Below are 19,787 nucleotides of genomic sequence, written 5' to 3' on the forward strand. Positions count from 1 at the left end.
TAGCTTGTTTTTTAAATGTTTTTTTTAACATTTTATATAAAATATTAGTTTTTAATATAATGCAGTATTATATGAACGATTAATGTTTTAATTATAAAGTATTTTCCCATAAATTACTACCAATACGGGCCAATATATCCAAGATATTATTTAATCTAATTAATTTTAAATGATTAATTCAGCCCGAATCAGCAAAGCTTAATTAATATAATATAATTTAATAAGATAAGGCATAACTGTTTAATATTGACACTGTATAATGTACTTATAATGCAGAAATGCAGAAAATAAATAATGATATTAAATAAGTCGAAGTAAATCGGAAGTGCCCAGTAGAGGGCGCTCCATTTGGGCTCCAACCGGAAGTCCTCAGCGGTGCCAGTTTCTCTGCCTGGAATGGGGCTAGTCATAAACTAGCACTGAGCTTTGAATTGAATTTGAAGTTTTTGGAAAAGATAGACGCAGCTTTCCGCAGAGTTCAATAGAGAGTGGAGTGAAATGAAACGCGATGTCCGGATACTGCTGTTGGGGGAACGTAAGATGTGATTTTGTCTATTAAATATCAAGGGAAACAAATGTGACAGTTTAATGAAAGTTAGCATGATTAGAGAGCGCTAACCCTCAACCTTGAGCTGCTGCAGGACTGATCTGAAGTAAACACACTGCACTCTTCAGTCATCCGTTCATTTAGTGCTTTCATTTTATGTGGTTTGCAATCATGCACAATCAAAACACACGAAAATTAACTTTATTAACAAGCGAGCAAGTTCTTCACACATATTACAGGCTAATGACAGTTCAGTCAAGTTGAATTAGACACTATATATTGATTAATTAAACACCCGCATATATGTTTTATTTAATAGATATTTACATGTGATAGATATAATTTTTTTAAGCTCATGACACATCAATGTATCAATTGTTTTAAGTAGTTGTACTAATTTTTACATATTTAATTCATAATTTATTTTATTTCTCCAACCTCGTGGGTTATATTAGAATATTATATACGTGTCCTAATTATATAGAATATTATTATATTAGACTGACTGTCTATATCTTCGACTGAATCTGCTCATTAATTCTTCGGTGAGTGATTGATAATGGTGTTGGCATGGTAACTATCAAGGTGTGTAGTGAAGAGTAAACACATCCTCCCGCTGCTGTGACACAATGCACGTATTCACAGAGAGAGACTTCATGATGATAATGATGAGTGTTTACTCTGAGCTGGTGTTTTAAATGTTTTGGATAGAAGTCTCTTCTGCTCACCAAGGCTTCATTTATTTGATCAGAAATATTGTGGAATATTATTAAAATTTAATAACCGTTTTCTACTTCAATATTTTTGAAGTTGTCATTTATATTATATATTTATATATAATTTTCAGCATCATTACTCCAGTCTTCAGTGTCACATGATCCTTCACAAATCATTCTAATATGTGATCCTGGACCACAAAACCAGTCACATGGGTCAATTTTTTTGATGCATACATCATCTGAAAGCTGAATAAATAAGCTTTCCATTGATGTATTGTTTGTTAGGATAGGACAATATTTGTCCGAGATACAACTATTGAAAATCTGGACTCTGGATGTTCACGATTGTGCAGCATTCACTCACAAAAATAAATTATTTATATATTTACGGTAGGAAATTTACAAAATATCTTCATGGAACATGATCTTTAATTAATATCCTAATGATTTTTGGCATAAAAGAAAAATCAATAATTTTGACCCATACAATGTATTGTTGGCTATTTGCCACAAATATCCCCGTGCGACATCATGTGACTGGTTTTGTGATCCAGGGTCACATATGATGATTTGAAACATTCTGATTATTATTATTATTATCAACGCTGAAAACAGTTTTTGCTACTTTAAATTTTTGTGGAAACCTCGATACATTTTTCAGGATTATTTGATTATTAGAAAGTTTAAAAAGAACAGCTTTTATTTACAGCAAATATAAACACAGTAAAAAAAAATAAAAAAAAAATTACTGTCACTGATCAATTTAATGTGTCCTTGCTGAAAAAAATTAAAATTTTTGCTACCCCAAGCTTTTGAATGGTAGTGTATCTCAGTTTCCACAAAAAATATCAAAGGGACAGTTCACCCAAAAGTGAAAATGTGCTGTTAATCCGCTCGTCCTCAGGCCATCCGAGATGCAGGGGTCTTTTTTTCTTCAGTATCTTTAAAGAGGATTTTTAGCTGAAACTGAAGTCCTCGTGATTCATATAATGTACAAGTCAATGACTACCGTCACTTTGAGTATAAAAACATGTATAGGCAAAACACCCGTGGCTCCTGATGATACACTGATATCTTATGAAGTGATACAGAACATATAAAGTGAACATTATTTACAACATTATTACCTGTAATCCTTCAGAGCTTCCTGTCGCATAATGATGTGTTTTTGGGTGAACTGTCCCTTTAAGCAGCAAAAACATTTCAACATTGATAATAAGAAATGTGCATACTATATATACAGTACAGGCCAAAAGTTTGGAAACATTACTATTTTTAATGTTTTTGAAAGAATGTTTCTTCTGCTCATCATTTATTTGATCAAAAATACAGATTTTTTTTTATATTGTGATATATTATTATAATTTAAAATAATTGGTTTTCAATTTATTATACTTTAAATTATCATTTATTTCTGTGATGCAAAGCTGAATTTTCAGGATCACATGATCCTTTAGAAATCATTCTAATATTCTGATTTATTATGAGTGTTGGACACAGTTCTGCTGACTAATATATTTGATGAATAAAAGGTTAAAAAGAACTGCATTTATTCAAAATAAAAAAAATATTTTCTAATAATATAAATCTTCTTTATTATCACTTTTTATCAATTTAACACATCCTTGCTGAATAGAAGTATTGATTTATTTCAAAAAAAGAAAGAAAAAAATGACTGACCCCAAATTACTGACCAGTCGTGTATATTGTTGTTACAAAAGATTTCTATTTTTAAAACATTTGCTTCTTTTTTTTCCTTCTTTTTCTGTATCCTAAAAAAGTATCACAGGTTATGAAAAAATATTAAGCAGCAGAACTGTTTCCAACTTTGATAATGAATCATCATATTAGAATGATTTCTAAAGGATCATGTGATAGACTGGAGTAATGATCCTGAAAATTCAGCTTTGCATCACAGAAATAAATGATAATTTAAAGTATAATAAATTGAAAACCGATTATTTTAAATTGTAATAATATATCACAATATAAAATAAAATAAATCTGTATTTTTGATCAAATAAATGCAGGCTTGATGAGCAGAAGAAACTTCTTTCAAAAACATTAAAGATAGTAATGTGTCCAAACTTTTGGCCTGTACTGTATATATTATATTCTAATTTTTATTCTGTGTCAGAAACATGCTTCCATAAATTGTATAGCCTACATATAAGTGTCATTTCTTTGGCAGCACACACATGCTTTGTTTCAGCATTAGTGTTATATTAATTCCATGCCTGCTGGGCTTAAGTCGAGTCCTTATTAGTATTATCTCTTATCTGACCTTATAAGCTCAAGGTGAACATCACCTGTAGGAGTGACCCGTTATTATGAAGAGCAACATTTATAAAAGTTTGACAGTGGCTACAATATCAACCCAAAACATGTCTGACTGAGATTCATTAGAATAAAACTGGAAATCAAACTAACGCCACACTGATTTGCAAAGGAAATGACAGCAGAAGAGTGTGTGCTTGTGGTGCGGCCGTTGATCATGTGACGTTTCACAAATCCAGAGTTGAATGAGCCGGTGGGAATGTATTTAATGGGAATAACTATTATTCTATTCTTTGTCATCCACTAGCCAAAGTGGGAAAGACCTCTCTCATCATGTCTCTGGTCGGAGAGGAGTTTCCTGAGCAGGTGAGTTTACCCATGAGCCTCTCTGGTAGTGTGTTGGACTGGTGCAGTAAGAGGAAGCTCACTTGTTTGTGCCGTCAGGTTCCTCTCCGGGCGGAGGAGATCACCATACCTGCTGACGTCACGCCTGAGAAAGTGCCCACGCATATAGTCGACTACTCAGGTGTGTGTGTGTGTGTGTGTGTGTGTGTGTGTGTGTTAGATGACATGTAATATGTGCCCTGTAGCATTTTACTAACACTCAGTGTCTCTCTTCAGAAAGTGAACAGTCTGATGAAGTGTTGAGGGAGGAAATTGTAAAGGTGAGACATGTCCTAATTATGTTATTTTGAACTAATTTATTCCTGTGATGTAAAGCTGAATGTTCAGCATCATTACTCCAATCTTCAGTGTCACATGATCCTTCACAAATCATTCTAATATGATGATTATTATTGGTACTTAATTATTAACAATGGTTCTTTTGTGTCGAAAAAACAGCATTTACAAAAAATAGAAATCTTTTGTAACATTATAAATGTCTTAACTGTTACTTCTGATTAATGTAATTCATTATTGCTGAATAAAAGTATTAATTTCTTGCTTACTCCAAACTTTTGAGTGGAAGTGTATAATAGTTTCCACAAAAATATGAAGCAGCAACTGTTTTCAATATTGATAATAATCAGAAATGGTTCTGATCATTAAAAATGTTAAAAATCATTAAAACATATTACTTATTCCAAACTTATGACCAGTAGAGTATATATATATATATATGATTTTGACTGTATGAAGATGATTGATTTCTCATTTGTAGGCCAATGTCGTGTGTGTGGTTTATGATGTCACACAAGAGGAAACCGTTGACAAGGTATTGGATTTCTCAGGGTGTCCTTTAACATTATCACTATATTTGTGTCTTTTATTTCCTCTGAACTGATTTTATCATTGTCTTTTCTCTCAGATCAGGACTAAATGGATTCCGCTGGTCAATGGCGGCGCTGAGAAAGGAAGCAAGTATGTCTCCGATGCCCATGTAAATACACCTGCGTTTTTTTGGGACTTTCCATGAAAAATGTCACATTTTTGCTGTAGGATTCCCATCATCCTCGTGGGCAACAAGTCTGACTTGCGCTCCGGCAGCTCCATGGAAACCATCCTGCCAATCATGAACCAGTTTTCGGAGATCGAGACCTGTGTAGAGGTTTGAACCACTGACCACTCAAACACACATATCTCCTATAGACACACACATGAATGTGTGAAAGGGGTTGTTTATCACACTTATTCTAGTTTAGTCATCTTAAGAAATTGGTCAATGTTTCCTTCATTAGAGAGTCATAATTAAGTTTTCCATGATGACCTCTCTCTGATGATGATAATTACACAACGCTCTGTTTGCTGCCGTGGATTAATACATTTAACTAGTATTTCAAAAGCGCAAGAAACCCTTGTTTTCAGTCACATGACCCGCTGGCTTGCCGTAGCTGTGAGCTAATGCATCAAAATCCTATTCCAACACTCTTAAACTATATAATCTGCAGCATAGTGTATAGATTAGCATATGAAACCACAATCTTTCATTCAACTCTGCGTGACTTGTTAGACTTTCTAGAATTTAAAGTGTTGTTTTATTAGTTTGTTTTGTTTGTTTTTTTTTTTTTTTTTTTTTTATTTATTTATCTTGAATTTATTTATATTTTAGTTTGAACAATTTTAGTAGCATGTATATAAAATAAATAAATATATACAATAATATCCAAATGATATATATATCATATAATTGTATATTCATAATAAAATTCACAATTCAAAATATAATTTATATAAATATCATAATTCAATAGTATTTCATTAATAATTTATTTTGCTAAACATATTTATTGAAATAATATACATCAATATACAATTGATTTTTATTGCAATTTGTTGCGATAGTCTTTTTTTCCCCGTATATCCGAGTGAAACAGCTTCTGGAACATGAACCAATGAGGGCGGGGCTTGATTTTGTTCATGGGGATTTGATTGGATGGTTGTGGTTTGCTATTGCTGGATCTGATGTGAGTGACAGGTTGCCCCGCCCTCTCGCCAGTAAACGCATCATCAGAGAAGAGATGTCGCTGCAAGAGGGAAGGGAAGATATTTTGAGTGCACATGAATTAAAAAAATAATGATGTGCACGAATAAATCATTTAATTAATATTTAAACATTTAATAAACATAATAAATACACAATATACCCTAAAAAAAGAAAGATTTGTCAATTTTGATGTCATTGTGACTAGTGAGCTGTCTGCTTAGACGGCAGCCTTTGAGCCTGGGTGGCCAAGAGTACTGTATATGGTCATATATGATTACATGATGATGTATTTGTGTCCGCAGTGCTCAGCTAAGAACCTAAAGAATATTTCTGAGCTATTCTATTACGCCCAGAAGGCCGTTCTTCACCCGACTGCTCCGCTCTACGACCCCGAAGACAAACAGGTGCGCGCACACACACACACACACACACACACACACACACACACACACACACACTACATCTCTCCTTGCGAGTACATACGGCATTATGAATGTTTGTGTGTGTTTGTGTAGCTGAAGCCGCAGTGCGTTCGAGCTCTGAGTCGAATCTTCAGCATCTCTGATCAGGATAATGATCACATACTCAGTGACGCTGAGCTCAACTGCTTTCAGGTGAGCTAACAAACACCAAACAACATCCACAACACGTTTACCTTGTTAAATGTGGCCAGTTACGCAGCAGAAAATAATGTAAGGCAGGATTTTCATCCATCAGGAAGTTTGTGAAGTTTACTAAACGTTTTTTCCCTCGCCTATCAGTCAGCAGAAAACTTGTTTAAAAGGTACACAAAGTTATTACAGTTACATGAAATATTATGAAAAATGTTGACATCTCTAAGCTTTCATTTTAAATTGTTTACGTTTTAGTAAAAAAAATTGTGCTTTTGTCATTTTTATCAATTTCTTTTTAAATTTCTATTTAGCTTTAATTTTTCAAATTTTGTTTTAGTAAATTTAGTACTTCAGCTTCAACTAATTTTACTTAATTTAATTGCTAAGGCAACAGTTTGCATTTTTGTTTATCTAATATTTTTCCATCTAATATTTAGCTTTTATTTATTTCAGCTTTATTTCAATAAACGGAAAACATTTTTTTTATCGTTTCAGTTGACAATAACTACAGTGATATATACAGTTTATTTGTGTTTGTGTGTGTGTGTGTGTGTGTGTGTGTGTGTGTGTGTGTGTGTGTGTGTGTGTGTGTGTGTCTGTGTGTGTGTGTTCGTTCCTGGTAAACCCTACGTTATATGGCCCAAATGTCACCACAAGGCTAATAATACCAGTAATTTTTGACCTTGTAGGGACATTTTTTTTGGTCACCATGAGGAAAACAGCTTAAATTATGTTATGAAATTACAAAATTATGTTTTTTGAAAATGTAAAAATTCTGATATTTTTTTTGATGGGTAGGTTCAGGGTAACATAGAATATGCAGTTTGTACCGTATAAAAGTCATTGTCTATAGAAAGTCCCCATAAAACATGGAAACCCAATGTGTGTGTGTGTGTGTGTGTGTGTGTGTGTGTGTGTGTGTGTTTGTGTAGAAATTGTGTTTCGGGAATCCCCTGGCTCCTCAGGCTCTGGAGGACGTGAAAACAGTCGTGTGGAAGAACACCAGTGAAGGAGTCCAGGACAACGGACTCACACTCAACGGTAACACACATCACAAGTACAGTACAGGCCAAAAGTTTGGACACATTACTATTTTTAATGTTTTTGAAAGAAGTTTCTTCTGCTCATCAAGCCTGCATTTATTTGATCACAAATACAGAAAAAAAATGTAATATTGTGATATATTATTACAATTTAAAATAATTGGTTTTCAATTTATTATACTTTAAATTATCATTTATTTCTGTGATGCAAAGCTGAATTTTCAGGATCATTACTCCAGTCTATCACATGATCCTTTAGAAATCATTCTAATATGATGATTCATTATCAAAGTTGGAAACAGTTCTGCTGCCTAATATTTTTTCATAACCTGTGATACTTTTTTAGGATACTTTGATGAATAAAAAAAATAAAAATAAAAAAAGCAAATGTTTTAAAAATAAAAATCTTTTGTAACAACAATATTCACGACTGGTCAGTAATTTGGGGGTCAGTAATTTATTTATATATTTTTTTTTGAAGTAAATCAATACTTTTATTCAGCAAGGATGTGTTAAATTGATAAAAAGTGATAGTAAAGAAGATTTATATTATTAGAAAATATTTTTTATTTTGAATAAATGCAGTTCTTTTTAACCTTTTATTCATCAAATATATTAGTCAGCAGAACTGTGTCCAACACTCATAATAAATCAGAATATTACAATGATTTATGATCCTGTAATAAGTAATGAGTAATGATCCTGAAAATTCAGCTTTGCATCACAGAAATAAATAATAATTTAAAGTATAATAAATTGAAAACCAATTATTTTAAATTGTAATAATATATCACAATATAAAATAAAAAAATCTGTATTTTTGATCAAATAAATGCAGGCTTGATGAGCAGAAGAAACTTCTTTCAAAAACATTAAAAATAGTAATGTTTCCAAACTTTTGGCCTGTACTGTATATTCATATTCCTTATGCACACTCTCTTGTGTATCTTAATCATAATTTACACACTCTTGCTTTTGTGTGTTTTCCGTAGGTTTCCTGTTCTTGAACACTCTCTTTATCCAGAGGGGACGTCACGAGACCACCTGGACCATCCTGCGTAAATTCGGCTACGATGACACGCTTGAGTTGACGGATGACTACCTCTACCCACCGTACGTCTGTGCATACGAAAGCATGTGATTGCATGAATGGAAATTAGCATTTAAGTGACCTTTAATGTGTGTGTTCTCAGACTGCGAGTATCGGTGGGCTGTACGACAGAGCTGAATCATCTGGGCCATCAGTTCCTCCAGAAGCTCTTTGATAAGTATGATGAGGTAAGCAATGATGGTGATGGATTTGATCCTCTAATGAACTTTGCGTACTTAGAATTTCATTGGGCTTATGATTGTGTGTCTCCTCCTGCAGGATAAGGATTCAGCCCTGTCTCCCACAGAGCTGAAGAATCTGTTTAGTGTTTTACCCTACATGCCCTGGGGCTCAGCGGTGTACAGTAATGTCCCCCTAACGGACGAGAACTACATCTCCCAACACGGATACTTCTGCCAGTGGATGTGAGTGGACGTTCAAACTGCACATTACACGTTTAAATAGAGCATTGTTCTTTCTGAGAGTCACTTTTTTGTTTTTTTTTATGATTATTTTGTGCCCTTTCCCACAAGAGCTGATGGTATTGATACACATTGAACCTGTTCTATTAAATTCTGATTCTTTTATTTTAAATACTCCATCAAGTTCCACTGTGTCGAAATCATTCAGTAAATCACCAGACTGAATCAGAGTAATTCTTGTTTTTTTGTATTTTAGAAGAATTCATTAAAGGGGTCATATAATGCCATTTTTGTACAAGCTAATATGATTCTTTAGGGTCTAAATGAAAAGTTTGTAATATACTTTAATTAAAAATGTTCATTAGTATTGTAAGAAAACACTCACCTGGTCTAAAACAGCTCTGTTTTCAGCACACCGTTTAAGTGCATGTGTCTTTAAATGATAATGAGCTTTGCTCACCCCGCCCCTCTGCTCTGTGTACACCGTTTGTAATAACACAATAACACAATAACCATAACGCGTTGTTCATTATAAACGTGGGATTATGAATTATACTGAGAACGTCGTACATAGAAAACATGCCGTAATGTACCCTGAGTGTAAACCTTAGCCGCATTCATCGTGAAGCGTGCAAGCGATTTGCAAAGATTAATATAAAGATTAATAAAACATTACACTCACTTCTTCTTCTGGAGGTGCAGCAGGAACACGAATAGTTGGTACCGATCCTTTTTTCAGGAGCAGCTTCTTAGCAAATAACCAGCTTTATACTGACCTCGTTTGTAAAGCAGTCTGGTGAAATGATTCACGCAAACATGAAAGCATTGACGTTGATCGTGGGGAATATTCCCTTCGAAAACAAAACTCAGCCACTGCGTCTTCAGCGGTTTGGATTTAGGAACACCCACATGACTGCTGTGTTCATTATCACACCCAAGAACAGAACACCACAATCACTTAGACGCCATTCTGCTCATAGACAGTGCTCCAGCGTATCAACAATGACCGCGCGGACTATGATTGACAGCTCGCTCACGAGTGAGGGCGGGTCTGTGTTGAAACGCTGCTGTCAATCAACAATCGTGGAAGGGGCATCGATTTTGTGACGTCACAAAATCAAACGGCTTGATTTGAGACAGGGGAAAACATAATAAGAAGATAAAAAAAAAACACTGGATGTATTTTTATCATTTTATGATGGTTGTGTACAGGCACTGCCAACACACATTTCAGTACAATCAACTTGTAAAAGTGCATGTACCTGAAAGAGTAATTTGTTTGTAAATCAGACTACACTGTGCTGTATTGTTTATGATTCACTAAAAAGAACCAGTTAATAACAGTCATTTGTTTGTAAATCAGACTACACTGTGCTGTATTGTTTATGATTCACTAAAAAGAACCAGTTAATAACAGTCATTTGTTTGTGAAACTGACTACACTTGATCTTTATTATGATTCACTAAAAATAACCAGTTTTTTAAGAGTCATTTGTTCGGGAGTCAGACTACGCTAGGCGGTGCTGTACGTTTATGATTTCCCAGAAAAAAACTATTTGTAAATTAGACTACACTCGTTGCTCGGTTTTTATCGTTCACTAAACTGTTTTTATGATTCACGAATCAGACTACACTGGCTCCACTGTATGTACAATATATGACCTTCTACAAAAAAAACCGTACATTTTTTGTCAGACTAGTTCCCCTGTGTGTATTTGGACCACTAAAAACGAATTGTTTGTGAATTGCTGAAATATTTATTATAGCTTTATATTAAGATTTGTGTTCATGCCATCTTTTTTGGTATTCTCGTTTCACATTAAATTTGGACTGCAAACTTGGGTAAAATTAGACTTATTTTGCCTGTAGATTCAGCAGGAGTGGTGCAGGAAACTGACATAGAGGTTGCGTTTAATCCAAACTTTGTATCCGACCTGGAATCTAAAAACAGAACATGAAAAGCATTATTGTATTATTATTCCACATTCCTTTAAATTTGATGTGTTATTGGATGAACTGCAGGTTGTCTGCTTATCTGGATGTGCACCGGTGTTTGGAGCATCTGGGATACCTCGGGTATCCGATTCTAATGGAGCGAGAGTCCCAGACCTCCGCCATCACGGGTAATGAGATCCACACACACAGACCTGCTTTAAACACTTATGTTTGATCAAACGCATACTAAAGAATATTTCTGTTTTGTTTTCTGTGTGTGTATATTAGTAACAAGAGAAAAGGCATTAGACCTGGACAAGAGACAGACACAGCGAACGGTTTTCCTCTGCAAAGTGATCGGTCCACGCGGAACGGGAAAGACAGACTTTCTTCGAGCTTTTCTGCAGCGAAGCACTGAGGTGAGAGAGTGGCTTGAAAGCAAAACTTTTGTTTGTAATTTGACTTTACAAAATTCTGCATGAAGCTACACAGCAAAATCCCCAGTGTTAAATTAACACTGCTCAGTGTTTCTATAATCCACACTCAGAGTTTTATAAGTAACACTGAGTCAGTGTTAAAGTTAATGAGATAATTAAGTGATGAATTGAGCATTATTGAAGACACCTGATGTTAACAAGCAGAATCACTGAAGGAGAAAAGTTTAATTTGAGTCACCATTATGGTGGTCAGTGTTTGCTTTAGTTGGGCTCTTGACCCTTAATTTTTTTATTTTAGATTTTGTTTGGCTGCTGTAACTGAGTTATAACAGCTAGATGAACTAAGAGAAAGTGTGATCTGATGGTGTTGGTTGTGTTTTAACATAATCATTATTTGACCTGAAACGGTGAACTCATTGAGAGCCTAATTTCTGAGTTAGGTTTACTTTTTTGATTATAGCAGCACTGTCCTTGTACAGCATAACAATTTGAGACTTTTCAAAGAAATCCAAATGATTTCTTCTTAATATTCTGATACCAAAAAAAAGCTTCTAAAAATCTTTTGATGTAGGCACACACAGACATCAAGAATTAGCGTATTAATCTCAGCAATGGTGACTGACCGTATATTCAGATAAAGAGATCAACTGTAAACATTAGCTCATTATTTATTCATGCAGCAATGCATGATGGGAGCCATGAATGAGTTTTGATTGGTGGCACCCAGAATGCACTGCAACATGCTTTATAATTGTCACCATTATTGAGATTCACAGGCGGATTCTTGATGTCCGTCTCTAAAAAAAAAAACTCTTTTTTTAGTATAAGAACAATTTTTAAGAAATCCTTTGGTTTACATTGTAAATATTAAATTATGCTGTTCAAGGACAGTACTGCTATAATCAATAAAGTAAACCTAACTCAGAAATTAGGCTCTATATGATTTCAGTGATTCAGGTCAAATTGATTGTAAAATAATGATTGTTAAAACACAACAAACGCCATCAGATCATATTTTCTCTTTGTTCATCTAGCTGTTATAACTCAGTTAGAGCAGCCAAACTAGATCTAAAGTTAATCATTTAAAGGTCACGAGCCCAACTAAAGCTAACACTGATCATCATAATGGCGACTTAAAATTTGAGATTTTCTCCTTCAGTGATTCTGCTTGTTAACATCAGGTGTCTTCAATAATGCTCAATCATCACTCAATGAATCACTTTATCTCATTAACAACTCTGCTTCAGTGTTACTTATAACACTCTGAGTGTGGATTATATAAACACTGATCAGTCTTAATTTAACACTGGGGATTTTGCTGTGTTGTCACAACAAACTGCAGTCGAATCAGAACTCATATGATGTTTAATGTATTTTAATGGACCAATGAGATTTCACCACTGGCTGATGCATTAAATACAAAAGGTTGCTTTATCATGGATTTTGCACGTCTTTGATTTGTACAAATTAAAACACGTGACAAAGATTTTTATTTACAGTAAAGAAAGAACATTAATATTAATATGAGTACAAAAAAGTAGGGCTTAAAGATTTATCTAGTCGACTAATAGTCATTCATTTAAGCCATTAGTCGACTAGTCGCACATTTATGATATTAATTTAATTACATTAACTGTATATACACTATTGGAGGTTGCATTAGAAATTGAGTTTCAGGGCTACAGGAAGAAAGCATATTAACATTGCTAACATTGTTCTATATTACAGAGAAATTATAAACCATAACAACGAGCCTTATGTAAATTAAGCACTTGAATACACACATAAAGCTTGCAACAGCGGCACTGGCAAAAGTAATGATTATGAATGCGTCCATAAAAAACAAATGAGACTGTCTGATTATTAATAATTTATTAATAAACTAGTGTAGAGTCATTGTCAGCTGCAAAGATAAAGTTGACAATGCTCATTCATCATCTCCACAGTTTATTTATATTTATTTTTTTGTCTACTAAGCCTCTTCTGGTGGACTATTAGTGCGCAGCCCGAGAGTACAGTACTTGAGACGGGTTTTACTCTAGAAAGAGGTTTTCTTGCTTTACTTTTGGTATTCCTCCACACTTTATAGTCTGTCTAGGAAATAATTATCCATTGTGTGATTCCCAGTAGTCTCATTTAGATCCACCAAATATTTACAATGCTGAGGATGTGTTTATTTTCAGAGAAACGACTGTGACCCTGTTCCCCCTTCAGTATACACCATCAACACCATCTCAGTAGCCAATCAGGATAAGTACCTCATCGTAAGTGCCGCCTCAAGCTTTACACGTGCCCTAGTTTATTGGTTTCCCCCCTGACGTGTGTGTTATTCCTCGCAGCTGGAGGAGGTGGACGTGGAAACAGAGTTTCTAAAAGCAGCAGATGCAGCGTGTGATGTGGCGTGTCTCATGTATGATGTCAGCGACCCGGACTCGTTCAACTATTGTGCTAGTATATATAAGGTGAGAAACGAGATGCTTTAGTTGTGGAGTAATGCTTGACAAACTCTGACTCACGCCTCGCTCATAATCATTAATCACATTAAATATATCAGATCATCCAAATGATTTAATAGCCCATAATGACCTGCATCTGTCAGTGAATAATATATGATGATGTGAGTTATTCATTTCACCTGTTTGGCTAACATGCACTTTTAGTTATTAAATAAATGTATGGCCCATCTGATGATCTGGACTGGACACTCATCATGTTGATGGCCTTCATTGATAGAAAGCTGAAATTATCTCTTGGGCTTTAACCCTTTAGAACCTGAAGCTGAAATAGGTGTTTTTCACACCATTTGATTTTTTGACTGTAAAATTCTAAAACAATGTGCTATCTTCATGTGCAAGGTGTCATCTTTTTCAGAAAAAGATAAGCTTTCAACAAATTACAGTTATTGACCATTATTGTGTGTGGTGAGTTTGTAAATAGAATTTAAATAGACAAAAATAAAAAAAACGAGAATAAATTTAATGATTTTTTTTAAACAGGAAAAATCATGAACGAAAGAAACTAATACTTTAAAGTTGAAAAATGAACTATGATACATATATACAAGTCTTTTTTGTGACATTGGGTTGCACAGTTTACCTTTTTTTCATACACGCACACATACAAATGCACGCATTCATAGGCACGCACACATACACATGCACACACTACATGCTTAGATACGTGAAAGAGTAACGTCCATCCGCCTCCCAAATTTCATTAAAAATCATCCCAATCCCCTCTTCTGCTGTCTAACACTTCTTTCGTCATGTATTTGTTCGTTTCTTTTATTATTTTATGCAATCCAAAACACTCTAACCTGCCGCGCGTCGTATCTCTCTGTTCAAATCCTTCCATCCCGCGCTGCTGTCATTTGCAGACGGAAAGCATTACCGTAATATGCCGTATATTGGCGAAAAGCGCATGATGTCTGCTTTCAGGAACTATTTGAATTATTTTGATAGTGCAAACGGTTGAAGAGTTACAGTGACATGAATACAGCTTGGTTGGCTGTGTCGTCAACGACAGATCCGGTTTTAAAGGGTTAAATAGTGTATTTCACAGAATTTGGTCAAAGTTAAATTACATAACCTACAGTTCAAATGTTTGGGGTCAGTAAGAGTTTTTTTTTTTTTAAAGGAATTAATACTTTCAGAATAAAGGAATAGTTCACTCCGAAATAAAAATTCTGTCATTAATTACTCACCCGTTGTAAAAGCCTAAATTCAATCTGTTCATCATATAAAGCGATCGAGTCTCTAAAGCGCTCGATTAATATGGATTAGTTTTACGATCTCTTTATGAACTTTTTGGAGCGTAGTTGCATAGCTGTCAATGGAGGGATATAAAGCTCTCAGATTTCATTAAAATAATTGAGTTTGTGTTCCAAAGATGAACAAAAGTCTTACAGGTTTGGAACAACATGAGGGTGAGTAAATGATGACAGAAATTATTATTTTTTTTGGTGAACTATCCCTTTAATGACTAAATGGCACATTTTTAATGTGTATAGTGTTTGACTATTGAGTTTCCTAAAGTCCATGTCATTGAACTAGGTCTGTGATCCCTCGTTGTCATTGTGATAAACCACAGATGGTTTAATAGGGTTTCTGATTTAAGTGCCAGTAGAGCTGACTAAATCCAACAATGACATTTCTGCGTGATTCCCCTGCAGCAGCACTATATGGACAGCGGGATCCCGTGTGTGGTGGTGGGCTCCAAAGCTGATCTGATAGAAGTCAAACAGCATCATGGGATGAGCCCGTCTGAGTTTTGTTACAAACACCGGCTGCCTTCACCCCTCCATTTCTCCACGCTGCTCACACACACTCACACACACATTTACAGCAAGCTCATCTGGGCCGCCATGTACCCGTAAGTACACACGCATCTTACCATTTTATATTTAAATGTATTCAAGAAGCCAAAATTGACAACTTCACCCTTTATTCAAATATTATTTTAAAAAAGTGTTAAAGATTTTGTAAACATATTGTGCTTGGAGTCAATGTTTTATTAATTGATAACACAGTGACACGTCAAATTGTCATAATGTCATGCAAAGAAACTATGAAAACATGAAAAACAAGAGAGAACCTCTGAAATATTAATAACCGATTATGTTGTTGTCAATGTATGCTTTTTTTTCTGAGCTTTTTGTTTTTCTATCCATTTTTTTTTCATAGCCAACATAAAGCATGTAGCTGTAGTTTGCCTTTTTTTGCCAAATAAATTACCTTAACCAAGTTTAGTGTTTTGTACTACCCTTATATTTAAAATAATTAAAAGAATATAAAATATTTTCCTCCTATTTTGATGGTTTAATCAAACTTGTAGAGTTATAACAAATATTACATCAGGGTTCCCACGGGTCCTTGAAATCCTTAAAAGTTTGTGAATCTGAAAAAACAATGTCAAGGCCCTGGAAAGTTTTTGAAATTAAACACGCATAGATATAGGTCCTTGAAAGTGCTTGAATTTATTTTGTGCAAGGGCATATTCCCTTATTCCATATTCCCCAACACTTCGTGGCCTATGAATACTAGCTTGCTTTATTTACGTTAGTTACGCGCATTTACGCATTACGTTAAGTGTTTCCCGCGTGAGGTACTTTGTGTTGTACGTTGCCATGATGTTCACGCGCACAAAACTGTAACAATGTATCTTACAAGGTAACACGATGTAACCTTGCTCTCACTTGAAATGTGTCCCCAAATTAAGTCCTTGAATTTAAGGGTATTGGACCTGGAAAGTCCTTGAAAGGTCCTTGAATTTGAAGTTAAAGGGATAGTTCACTTTGAAATTCATTTTTGGTATGTTTTAGCTTACCTCAAGGGCATCCAAGATGTAGGTGTCTTTTTTTCCGCGGTAGTTTCAATTTTGATATTTTTAGGTCAAACCGTTCTTGTCTGTCAGTCATATAATGCAGGTCGATGGTCACTGTCTCAAAACACAAGCACAGAGTCCAAATTAAAACAATTCCCCGTCGTCCAAATTAAACAATTCCCCATCGTAAGTACACATTGATGGCCTGAGACACGAAACGAGCGGTTTGTGTGAGAAAACGAACAGTATTTATATAGTTTTTAGCTCTTATACGCAGCCATGTCCAAGTGATCTGAGGGCGCTCGCGCATCCTGGTGTGTGACGTGTACGCAGACTGGTGCATAGATATATATACACTAGATGTCGCTTTGTCTACGGCAGTTCATTCGAACGAATGTCTTTAAGGTGACATCTAGTGTATATATCTATGCACCAGTCTGCGTACACGTCAGATCAGATCACTTCGACATGGCTGCGTATAAGAGGTAAAAACGATATAAATACTGTTCGTTTTCTCACACAAACCGCTCGTTTTGTGTCTTAGGCCATCAATGTGTACTTACGATGGGGAATTGTTTAATTTGGACGACGGGGAATTGTTTTAATTTGGACTCTGTGCTTGTGTTTTGAGACCGTGACCATAGACCTGCATTATATGACTGACAGACAAGAACGGTTTGACCTAAAAATATCAAAATTGAAACTACCGCGGAAAAAAAGACACCTACATCTTGGATGCCCTTGAGGTAAGCTAAAACATACCAAAAATTAATTTCAAAGTGAACTATCCCTTTAACCAAGGTGTGGGAACCCTGATACATGCATATCAATTATTTGTTACATTTTTAATTATGTTGCTAAATTGCACTTGAATTAAACTCCTTTCATGAAAATAAAAAGTTATGACTTGCTTCGACTTCTGTTTTTGTTTTTTTTCTCGAGTTGATGTTGCCAAGCCCTTATTCTTACGCCCACTTCTCAAGATCCAGTCAGTTCCTGTTGGATAAAACGACCTTCTTTTTTTATTTGAATATCACAAGCCACTCGTAAATATTTCTGCTGAGTAAAATGGCTTACAAACATTGCATGTTGACTTCAAAGATTTGCGGATGCCAGACTAAAATTAGCCTGCTTGACTGTTTGTGTGTCATCAAGGTCACTAGAAATACTGCGTGTATTTAAATCTCTCTCTCTCTCTCTCTCTCTCTGTCTGCAGGCACCTGAACGGATCAGACATGAGCAGCACGTCTTTCTGGCTGCGTGTGACTCTGGGCGCCACGATAGCTGCCATGCTGGGCTTCGCTCTGTTCAGAGCCTTCAGCCGACACAAATGATGCTCACGCGTTTCTTACGCAATACAGATAAACACACACTCCTTCATTTCCTGCACTCTGTCTTGGCCTTACAAGAGTCATTGTGGCTTATCAAGGGTGTGAAGCCCTGCTTAGTTACAGTGACAACAACCCAATTAAGCAGTCCATTGTTTTTTTTTCTTTTCTTTTCCAGCTGGACTAAAGTATTACACACATGCTTCGCTTTCACTACGAAAACTTGCCGACTTTACTGTATGACCTGCATCGGTCGACCCCCAAGGGACGTTTTCCAACATGTTTCGAGAGGAACAATATTGAGAAATGATATAACAGGTTATGTTTTGAATTGTACAGAGTTTGTAATGTATTTAAGAGTTTGGGAAATCAATATAGATCAAGAATATATTCCACGTGAATGTATTCAAACTCTGAAACAGTGACGGATTCAATTATTCAGGGGTTTTTTCTCAGCCAGTTCAGGAAATGCACTTCAATTTAATTCATAACTCACCCTCTCTGAATATTTGAGAAGCTGAAGTAAGTTCAGGGTTAAATAGAAGTTGAGCTCTAGTTATATGCTACCAAAATAACCATTTTGACTCAGGTTCACTTGTATTTAACCCATTTAAAGGAAGCAATCAACTAAATGAAGTGCATCTTCTAAATTCGCTGATATTAAAACGGAATAAATTTCCATTTCATGTTCCTCAGATTGCTGTTTAAATGCATGGACCATGACTGACAAATTACTGTTATTATTATAATTTTTTTTAAGATGCCGAGGCAAAACCCGTTATTGATTTTTGTCATCGCTACACTGGGCCCAAAATCTTGCTTTGCCTATATTGATTGTAGGGGTGAATGATCTCAGATTTCGTTTAAAAATGCAGTAGGAATGGATGGTGTTAATAAGTGTATTTTAAGTGGTATTTTAAGAAGATGAGATGCTCTGATACTTTGGCCGTCCTATAGATCAGGATAGACTGTAGAGGATGATTTGGCTGCCTGTATTTAATTATAATATTGTCCAAACTGGATTCATCTCAGAACTGTTACTGTTTATTGGGCCAAAAATAGTACAAAAAAAAAAAAGGTTTGATTTCAGCCTAAAAACATTTACCCAGCACTGAAGGACTGTCTTGCTTATTCATGAGAATTTGCATGGGAAGATATTCCGATCTGACTGTGGTTGTCCTGAATCATTGATTTAATTTTCATAATTTCAATATTTTGTTCAGTATTAATGCCCAGTATTGAAAATGGTGAGCTCAACTTTAAAATCCCCCAGGCTTGCGTCTCGTATGACATGATCGTCCAGCTTCAGGATCAAATGAGATGCTTGGAATGAAGCCAGAGTGTTCGAATAGAAATATTTTGTAATAAACTAGCATTTTTTTCTGGTGATTTTGTTTACTGTGCTCTATGACATCAGCATGTGGAAAATGGTGTGTTTTGATTGATCACATGACTCTGAGCCCAAGAGGCTGATTGGCTGATTACCTCTCGTTGAGGTCTTTCATGTTATTCTGTTTTGTGTCATTACCATTCAGCCATTTTATATATTTCTGTAATTGAAATCAACTTTTAATGCATAAATGTGTCAGGCAGGTCCTGATACAGGCCCTCTCGTATCAGTATCTCAT

At 35.2% G+C, this 19,787-nt stretch overlaps 1 protein-coding gene across 1 annotated transcript; it reads left to right on the top strand.

Annotated features, from left to right (window-relative positions):
• The first annotated feature begins 362 nt into the window (after positions 1 to 362).
• Positions 363 to 19,548, top strand: rhot2 (ras homolog family member T2). Its single transcript, XM_082183737.1, has 19 exons — positions 363 to 535; positions 3,851 to 3,909; positions 3,988 to 4,069; positions 4,165 to 4,208; positions 4,706 to 4,759; positions 4,853 to 4,905; positions 4,984 to 5,092; positions 6,271 to 6,372; positions 6,484 to 6,582; positions 7,515 to 7,623; positions 8,618 to 8,738; positions 8,819 to 8,903; positions 8,995 to 9,140; positions 11,160 to 11,260; positions 11,361 to 11,491; positions 13,693 to 13,773; positions 13,849 to 13,971; positions 15,681 to 15,880; positions 18,048 to 19,548. Exons 1-19 carry the CDS (start codon positions 499 to 501, stop codon positions 18,163 to 18,165), a joined length of 1,854 nt encoding a protein of 617 aa, XP_082039863.1. The 5' UTR covers positions 363 to 498; the 3' UTR covers positions 18,166 to 19,548.
• Positions 19,549 to 19,787: the final 239 nt, after the last annotated feature.

This window comes from Leuciscus leuciscus, assembly GCF_965113295.1.
Source record: "Leuciscus leuciscus genome assembly, chromosome: 11".
Classification (NCBI taxonomy): domain Eukaryota; kingdom Metazoa; phylum Chordata; class Actinopteri; order Cypriniformes; family Leuciscidae; genus Leuciscus; species Leuciscus leuciscus.

Excerpts from the sequence above, each read along its gene's own strand:
- rhot2 (XM_082183737.1), top strand. The coding sequence starts at position 499 with ATGAAACGCGATGTCCGGATACTGCTGTTGGGGGAAC. Across the intron at positions 3,910-3,987 it reads GAGAGGAGTTTCCTGAGCAG|GTTCCTCTCCGGGCGGAGGA; the intron begins GTGAGTTTACCC and ends TTGTGCCGTCAG. Across the intron at positions 5,093-6,270 it reads AGATCGAGACCTGTGTAGAG|TGCTCAGCTAAGAACCTAAA; the intron begins GTTTGAACCACT and ends TTGTGTCCGCAG.